Consider the following 9,554-nt stretch of genomic DNA (forward strand, 5'->3'; position numbering starts at 1 on the left):
GGAGTTAAAGAAATGAGTTTCCTAAGACAGCTTTGTGGTCGTGGGGGATGCCAGGGAGAATGGGGGAATGAGAGGGTAAGGAAAGGGAGGCAGGAGAGAAGCAAGAAGAGAAATGGAATCCAGTTTGGGCACGCATCAGGTGGCGGAGGGGGCCTCAAACAGGGGCCCGCAAAGCCAGGGCTCTTCCAGACGGTTGGTCTGCGTGGAGCAACCGGTGGTGCTAAGGAGCGCCGCTTGTAGCAACCAAGGGTGTGGAGGAGGGCTGCATGCCTTGTGGCGGTTAGCTAAAGGATGGTGCGAGGGTGGCGTGAGGCTGGGACAAGGGCCTCGCAGGTAGAACTGAGGGGTAGGCTCTGCTGAGTAGCAGGGGAGGCAGGGGCCAGCTAGGGGAACCAAGCCAAAAACCGGTGACTACGTGGGGGGCCTGAGCAGTGACCAGGCCGGACAGAGCAAGGGCGGGGCGTTTAGGTGGCCATGGGGTAGGCGGAGCTGGGAGGCTCCTCCCCGCCTGGCCCCACCTCCTACCCTGAATAGTCAGCGTCCGTCGCTGAGCCCGGCGCGCCACAAGCTCGCAGAGAGGGAGGAGAAAGCATTGAGTTCCGGAGCTGTGCCTAACCCGGCCCAACCTTTGCTCCAGAGATCATGGCTGCCGAGGATGTGGTGGCGACTGGCGCCGACCCGAGCGAGCTGGAGGGTGGCGGGCTGCTACATGAGATTTTCACGTCGCCACTCAACCTGCTGCTGCTTGGCCTCTGCATCTTCCTCCTCTACAAGATTGTGCGCGGGGACCAGCCCGGGGCCAGCAGCGATAGCGACGACGATGAGCCTCCCCCGCTGCCCCGCCTCAAGCGGCGCGACTTCACTCCTGCCGAGCTGAGGCGTTTCGACGGCGTCCAGGACCCGCGCATACTCATGGCCATCAATGGCAAGGTGTTCGACGTGACCAAAGGCCGCAAGTTCTACGGGCCGGGTACGGCGGCCAGTGATGGGGGCGCGGAGACAAAAGAAGGGGGGCCCAGCAGGGGCCGGGCCCTGGAGGGGAGGGGGGAGCGGGGTGCCCCTAAGGGGAGGGAGGAATGGCGACGGGCCAGGGAGGGCGGGCTGGAGGAGAGTCGGGCGGTCGTGGCAGGGCGGCTCCCTGGGCAGGCGGGGGACGAGGGGCGCACTAGAGGGTCTGCGGGCCAGTGGGGGACGCAGATCCTCATCCTGCGCTGCCAGCGCTGGGATGGGGGTGGAGGAAGAAGGCTGAGGTTCCGAAGCCCGGGAAGGGGGAATGGGGCCACAAGGCTCAAAGGGGACATGCCAGAGTGCAGGATGTTGGGAGTTTTCGAAGATACCAGGTTTGGAGGTTCCTGGAAGGAGGGGTTGGTATCAGTTTGAGAAAGGAAATGAGAGTGCTCGAGGAGGAGGGAGTCCAGATTTAGAAAAGACGTGAAGGCCAATGACGCCAGGAGTAGCCATGGTGGAATGTTAAGGGTGTGGGAGAAAGAAAGCCGAGATGAGGATTAGCAGCAGGTAGAAGCATTGTGCTTGGCGGAGACTGGTGTGTGTGTGTGCGTGCGCGCGCGCGCGCACGCACACACACGCACGGGCACGCGCACTTCTGCGGTGTGTATGTATTCAGTGTATGTAGTTTGTCAGGTGTGTGTGTGCACGTGCATGCGTGTGCTTGAAACGTGGCGTGTGCTTGAAACGTGGCATGTGTTCGATATGTGTGTGTGTGTGTGTGCGTGTGCCGTGTGTGATAGATTGACCAGGAAAGTCTGGAAGGCAAACAAGGGAGGCCCCATAGAGGGTAGGGAGCAGGTTGAAGAAGGAATAGAGGCTGAATGTGGTGGACGATGGTAACCTGGTAAGCTGATAGGTAATGCAGAATTTAGACTGTAGCAGGAGAGAAATAATTAGGACCCCCCCCCCCCCCCCAGAGAGAAATGGGAGAATTCTGAGAAACAAAAGGGGTAGGGCTATGAAGGTGGCTGGGTGGGGGTATTTCAGAAAAAAAACAACCAGAGGCAAAAGGAGGAATGGATGGGTGGATGACTGCATGACTGCTGAGCTACTGGAGGGGCAGTCTAGAAAGAATCCTTAGAGATGAGGTTTTTCCAAACCTGGTTGCCTATCAGAATCACCTGATGCACTTGAAGGAAAGTGCAGGTTCCTGGCCTAATTGGCCATAAGCACACATGAGTGTCTGGGAGAGGCCCAGGAATCTGCATTTTAACAAGCTCCCATAGGCAAATTTGAGAAGCCACCAGATTTGCAACTCCTGACTATGGAATACTTGGAGAGAAGAAACAAGAAAATTTAGGTCCTCCAATACGGATTCCTCTAAACACAGTGAACTGGGTTGGGGAGGGGCTGTATGTCCACATCCACACTGGTCTGAGAGGGGGAACAGTAGGCTACACTAAACCCATTATACCCATTCCTTTGTTTTAATTGCCTAGTTGAACTAATCAGAATCAGATGTGTGAAGGTTCTTAAGGAACTGTTCCACTTAGTTCTTTTCGTAGACATTTTAGAATATCTATTTTCTGTAGACATGTAACTGCAAAATAATTTGCAAACCACACTTATATTGTCATTATAGTAGTTCATTATCAATAAACATCTTCATGTTAATATCTGTAATTACTAAGTCAAACCATAAAGTAGTCAAAACATGCATATGGAGAATCATCATATGGTTGTAGTTTGCAAAGTCATTCCGAAGAATGTTGATCTGTGCACAGAACACAAAACTGGAGTCAGGCAACCTGCACTCTAGTCCTGGTTAGGTCACTGAACAGCTGTGCGACCTGGTACAAAGCATCTCTTGGTGTGAATTTTCCCTCAAAAATTACCAGGCCCATTGTGACATCTTTAAGTCTCTACCTTCTACTATCATTGAGTGGGCCCATGACTACATGACAACATCATGGTGGAAATGATACTTCATGTTTCAAAGGATTCCTAAAAATTATTCATTCAAAAGCCTATTACTCTCTGCAAGGCACTGTTGTAGGTGCTGGGAATGTAGCAGTGAGCAAAAACAAGCTTCTAGTGAATATACATTATAGTGAACAATATGTATTCTCCAAGACTCTTTAATGTTCCTGCTAGACCTTGTTCAGTTATTCAAAGGGATTTGTTAGGTGAAGACTCCCTCTACCAATCTAATGAACATACTTTCTCAACTGGTGAGGTCCAAGCCAGTATAATTTGCCTATTTCAAGCATTAGAGGTGGAAATGGTAGCAACTAGTTTGTGAAAAATGTGAATATTTTTTACCTGCTTTCATGGAAATGGCAGCATTTAATGATGCCTGTTTTTAATAATCATTTTGGGGAAATCTCTTTTTTAATATTTATTTTTTAGTTGTAGTTGGACACAATACCTTTATTTTTATTTATTTTTATGTGGTGCTGAGGATCAAACCCAGGGACTTGCATGTGCTAGGCAAGTGTTCTACCACTGAGCCACAACCCCAGCCCATTTTGGGGAAGTTTTAATTGCACTTAAAAGTTGATCATAGAATTCATCTAATTTGTATTTCAGATGACCAGGCCATATCAAAACTTGATTCATTCTAGTACTTGGCATAATGGTTACCTACAAACTTTTAAACCTTAGATTTGCTATCTAGCCTACTTTTGGGAAAACAAGACATTGTTTAAAGTACACTGGATCCTTTTCATTTATTTATGCAATATTTAAGTTTAAACATCCACTTTAAATGCCTACAGAATGATTCACTGCTCTTGGACAAAAGTTCAGTATAATATCATAAATAATGGCATTCTAAGTTTTGCAGGACTATTTTGGGGGTATTGATTGCTTTTTTTCCATGAAAATTTTAGTATTTTCACAGTCTTCAAGTCCACCAAAAATGGAATAATGAAGCTGATCTCTGTGTTATCTATTTATTGACAGTGAATCTTACGTAACATGTGGATATGAGTATCTGAACCACTGATACTCAAAATGATCTCCTACAAATAACACCAGTTAATATTTAATTGAGTCTCACAACCAAAGAGACCTATAATTTTGACTTATTAAAATATTTTGGATACATTTTTGAAAACATGTTTTCATTTACACATTAGTAGTTATCACCTTAAGAAACCATAACTCACTGGCGTAACCCAATAGCCTAGAGTAGAACAGATACCGTGTTCAAAGTCCCTGAATTGGATTCTAACCTGTGGACTGTCTTATCTTGGATCATTATCTAATACCTCCACCCCCTGAAGTAACCATTTAATGACTTTTGTATTAACAACTTGCAAATCACAGGATATTGAAAGTGTAAAGTGTTTTGATTTAGTTATTTAATAGTTTCATGACAACAGGTCTCAGTTTTACCTACATAATTATCAAAGTATCAATATCACTTTATGTTTTGAATGGAATTTGATATTCAAAAAGGGGGCTTTCTATGTTGGTGGGTAAAGAAGCCACTTTCTTGTTTGTAAACTTCAGAGAAACTTATTATCTAATAAAGAATTGGTCTTTGGTCATTTTGTTTTTAAAGAGGGACCCTATGGAGTATTTGCCGGAAGAGACGCATCCAGGGGCCTTGCCACATTTTGCCTGGATAAGGAAGCACTGAAGGATGAGTATGATGACCTTTCTGACCTCACTCCTGCTCAGCAGGAGACCCTGAGTGACTGGGACTCTCAGTTCACTTGTAAGCAGTTCCCCCCCCCCCCCTTTAATTGTGCCTGGATCAAATTTCTACCAGTAATGGGGATTCATGGCAGGACAATAGTTATTACTAAGCAGCCTGAAGCTTGGGTGCATTTTGATAGGCTCCTGAGTCTTGGAGGGATCAAGTTCATGGCTTGAAGTAATTGTAGCAGTGCTGAGTCACCTGCAATGATTGCATACCAATTTTTAGCTTTTCTCATGGTGGGTTTCTGGGGTTTTTATTTTTAAATTTTTGCATAGAGGTTTGTATAGATTTTACACTAGGATTTGGGTATGTAGGGGAAAGGACAGTGGCCCTCGTAGCTATAGAAAGAGAGGTTTTTATAAGCCCTCTCTTGTAGAGCTTGCTGTTTAAAAGCAGCCCACATCTCTGTTGAAGAATGGGAGACTTGTATTCTGCAAAACAGCTTCTCTTTGAATCTAATTGAGCCTAACTATAGGCCTCATCTACAAATGATGCTTATAATCTGCCCAGCAACAATGGTGTCTGCATTTTTAGAAAGAATGAAAGAAAAAAGGAGACACTTGTTTCTGGCTTGTGCTATGGGCTGAGGTCTTGGGAAGGGGTTAAATTCAAATTTTGAAAATTCAGGAATTGGCTTCTGTCAGACCTAAATCCTAAGGGTTTAATTATCACTACAGCAATATTTTACTGACATAAATTGATTATAAAGTTTCCCAAATTTTATGAAAAGGATGTGAAGACCATGACTGTTTCTTTGAGAAAAGATTTTTCATTTAAAATGTAGCTTTCTATTTGCTGTTCTCTATAATCAGTTAAATATTACATGCTCTTTTGGCTATATCCAACCATTTTCTTTGAAAATAATGCTGACCTCACAGAGAGTTCTAGATTAATAATTAGCCAGATGTAGCTCTACCATTGAGTTTGGATCTCAAGCAGACCACATATAGCTTTCAAATCTAGAGGCAAATATATTTACTTTGAAAACATAATCCAGCTACCTAACATAGTCACGAATTGCATCCCAAGGATGCCTTCATAATGATAAAAGTCTTCCATATGAAAATAATAAGGAATAATTTGTAACTTTTGGTTACCACTAAACCTACCTTAAGTAGACTCTACAGTTGTAAGAATTTATAAAAGTATGTATATGAACAACTAATGTTCTGTTTTCTAGGGCTTACCTTTATCAATGGGAGATAAATGATTTTTTACCCTTAAACTGAGATGAACCTCAAATACTGTTGTAACATCTCAGCTACACTCAAAGCTAGTGTAGATTTCCCCCTTAAGGCAGGTTTCCCAGGTGCCACCTGCCTTTTATTTGTCTTGCACAGTCCCAAACACCCCAGGGACCTTTATGCTATGTTCAAATAGGGAAGTTATAATTGTTCCCAATGATTATTTCACACAAAAACAGCTCTAGTTACCTGGTTAGACAGGTTGGTTTCTCCTCTCATTCCTACCCATATCCCAAAAGAGATTTGGGCCTTTTGGCTTCTGACATTGAGAAAATTAACCCTATATTTATTTGGCTGCAATAATGTTGTAGTTTGTTGACTCTAGTTTGCCCTCAAAAATCTTTTGTCTCCAACATCTCCAGTCCTCTCCTGGCTCCTTTACCACTTCGTTTATCTACTCATAGGTTTTTCTTCATGCTGGAGAAAAAAAAATTCTCTCTTGCTATCCTGTATATCTACTAAACCATTATTCTTTCCTTTAACTGTCCAATAAACTTCTGATATGTTGTCATCCCTATACACTGCAAAGATTTTCAGGGACCTGCTTCCTGCCTGTACTGCAGCGCCCCACAATATCCTGTTTTGTGCTCCACCAGAGTGGCTCCCTCTACAGAGTCCCCATTTTGGTCCATGGGCTATTTAGTTTTCACTCCATTAACTCATGTTTCCTGTTTTCTTTGAAAGTATTTCATATCCTCTCCTTTCCATTCCTATGGATACCACCCTATTCCTGGCTCTGGTCCCTTCACATGCTGGTCTCCCTGCTCCTTGGATCCCCTTATTGAAATCTGCTCTGTATCAGTGATGTTGTTGCCAAATGTTATTTTGCTGTGTCATTCCTTTACTCATGAACTTTCAATGCCCTTTGCCACATATAGGTTAAGTTCACATTCCTTGGGCTGGCTTCTTAAGGGATTTCATAATATTTCCCCACACTGTTTGGCCAAACTTATCTCCTACTACTTCCAAATGTCAATTCTTCTCCTGGCAAATTGGTTTCCTTATTGCTTTCCAGATATGTCCAGGCTTACCTGTATGCCTTTGAACATAATGTTTTCATTTTCTAGAACTCTCTCACCAAATCCTTCTCCACATTCTCCAAAGCATGAAAGTGCTCTGCAACCCTTCTGACTGACTCATGGATGAGATCTCATTCTTCTAAACACTCCCTACACACACAATTAATTTTGATATTATTTTGCACGTTCATTGTCAGACATAGCTACCTGTTTCATACTTCTGTCTTTTAAACAAAACTCTAATTCCCTGTTGGCAAGGACTGGGGTATAAATTACTTTTGTATCCTTCACGGACGCTAATATGTTGCTGAGTATGTTATAGGCCCTTAATATTTTAAAAGGAAATGTAGTAATTTTTTTATGAAGCATGTAAATGACCATCTGCATTTTCTTCTCTACCACCAGTCAAGTATCATCACGTGGGGAAACTGCTGAAGGAGGGGGAGGAACCCACTGTGTACTCAGATGATGAAGAACCAAAAGATGAGAATGCTCGCAAAAATGATTAAAGCATTCAGTGGAAGCATATCTATTTTTGTATTTTGCAGAATCATTTGTAACATTCCATTCTGTCTTTAAAACATGGTGATTTCAAAATTTAGAAAAGTTTTGAACTTGCTGTAAATTTTTAAATTAACATCACTAGTGACACTGATAAAACTAATTTCTGTCTTTGAATGCATGATGTGTTTATGTGTCACAAATCCAGAAAGTGAACCACAGTGGTATAATACAAATGTTAATACTGTTTTTCTTCTATCTGTAGTTAGCACAAGCTGAATTTAGATTTGGTTTTCCTGAGAGTCAGGTAAGACGTGGGTATCTCCCCAAACAGGTAAAAATGTTAAATGTGCACCAAGAACAAAGGATTAACATTTAGTCATGTTCTCTAAAGACAACAAATCCCTTTTACTCAATTGACTTAACTGCATGATTTCTGTTTTATCTACCTCTAAAGCAAATCTGCAGTGTTCCAAAGGTTTGGGTATTGATTAAAGAGAGCCATCCAGTAACAAAGTGATATCTCAACACCTCCCTCACAGGGCTCATTCAGGAAGATTCACCGTGTTTCTGGACTGCTTTGTTGTCCTTGCCCTCGCAGGACACACAGACACCTTCACAAACACAGTAACCTACAGTTAGGATTAAAACAGGATCTGAACATTCAAAAGGTAGCTTTAGGGGGCAAAAATCTAAATGCATGAAGAAGATTGTAAAGCTGGCCTCCCGGTCCCCATGTTCATGACATGGCAATGGTTATTTGTTTATTTGATAAAATGTTCAATGTGAGAGGGGCATACGGACCAGGAGCAGGTGGGTGCTCTCCTTAGAGTCTTCATCATAGTCCTGAAGAATGAAGAAGCAGTACATGTCACTAGCCATGTGGTTTTTAAAGTAAAATGTATTCATGAGATAATAACAGTTATCCTTCGGTTGTTACAAATCTAGCCACTGCAAAAGTAGTAGTCAAGTATCTAGGTCTCAGATAGTACTCTTTTGGTTAACACTAAACCTAGCTTAAGTAGACTCTACAGTTGTAAGAATTTGTAAAAGTATTATATGAACAACTAGTAAGGATTCAAACTCTTGTAATTGTAGTTAAATAGTCATTGTATTTTCTTGTGAGCTGTGTTTAATGGTTTTACCTCAAATCAGAAAACAAAATGAAGTGCTTTGGTCAGCTAATAAAATGGTTTTACCCTGTATAGTGTGATGGCTCATTTTAACTTTTTAAAAACTTATTCTAAGAAACTAGATTGAGAGCTGGGTGTGGTGGCCCATGCCTGTACTCCCAGCAGTTTGGGAGGCTGAGGCAGGAGGATTGCAAGTTCAAAACCAGCTCTAGCAATTTAGCAAGGCCCTAAGCAACTCAGCAAGACTCTCAAATGAAACAAAAATGGACTGGGGATGTGGCTCAGTGGTTAAGCACCAAAAAAGAAAGAAACTAGATTTAGTCATTTTACTTTAGTTTAAAATTCAGTTTCACTTTTGAGTGCAGATTTTTTTATTTGTATAATCCTTCCACTACAAATATCACCTTGTCTTAAGAAATTGTGAATTGAGCCAGAGATGGTGGCACACACCTGTAATTCTAGTGACTCAGAAGGCTAAGGCAGGAGAATCACAAGTCCCAGGCCACTCTCAGTAATTTAGTGAAACTGTTTCAAAATTTAAAAAGAGGGGAGCTGGGGATGTTGTTCAGTGGTTAAATACCCCTGGATTCAATCTCAGGTACCAAAGAAAAAGAAATATTGAATTGTTTTTGAGTCCGAACTTTCTTAACTGAAGTCTGTAGCAGGTTTATTAGGAGTAATATTATTAACTGCAACAGTGCATGAATATTTTTAAAATGTGCTTTTTCCCCCACACTATTTTATCCAAGAAATATTCAAATGCTTATTTTATGTCAGGTGCCTTACTGCATCTTCGGCTTTGGAGAAACTGTGGAGGGAGAGAAGTTAGGCCACCTTTGTAGCCTTAAGTCTCATTTTAAAAAAACAAATATTTATTTTTTTAGTTGTAGTTGGACACAACTTTTATTTATTTTATGTGGTGCTGAGGATCGAACCCATAGGCCTCGCACGTACTAGGCGAGCACTCTACCACTGAGCCACAACCACAGCCCTTAAATCT

The 9,554-nt window shown here is 42.4% G+C and overlaps 1 protein-coding gene across 1 annotated transcript; it reads left to right on the plus strand.

Annotated features, from left to right (window-relative positions):
- The first annotated feature begins 548 nt into the window (after positions 1-548).
- Pgrmc1 (progesterone receptor membrane component 1) lies at positions 549-8,626 on the plus strand. The gene is made up of 3 exons (XM_027930867.2): positions 549-970; positions 4,517-4,672; positions 7,326-8,626. The coding sequence occupies exons 1-3, from the start codon at positions 643-645 to the stop codon at positions 7,427-7,429; spliced, it is 588 nt and encodes a 195-aa protein (XP_027786668.1). The 5' UTR covers positions 549-642; the 3' UTR covers positions 7,430-8,626.
- The last annotated feature ends 928 nt before the right edge of the window (positions 8,627-9,554 follow it).

This window comes from Marmota flaviventris, chromosome X (assembly GCF_047511675.1).
Source record: "Marmota flaviventris isolate mMarFla1 chromosome X, mMarFla1.hap1, whole genome shotgun sequence".
NCBI classification, from domain to species: Eukaryota; Metazoa; Chordata; class Mammalia; order Rodentia; family Sciuridae; genus Marmota; species Marmota flaviventris.

Excerpts from the sequence above, each read along its gene's own strand:
- Pgrmc1 (XM_027930867.2), top strand. The coding sequence starts at position 643 with ATGGCTGCCGAGGATGTGGTGGCGACTGGCGCCGACCCGAGCGAGCTG. Across the intron at positions 971-4,516 it reads CCGCAAGTTCTACGGGCCGG|AGGGACCCTATGGAGTATTT; the intron begins GTACGGCGGCCA and ends TTGTTTTTAAAG. Across the intron at positions 4,673-7,325 it reads CTGGGACTCTCAGTTCACTT|TCAAGTATCATCACGTGGGG; the intron begins GTAAGCAGTTCC and ends CTCTACCACCAG.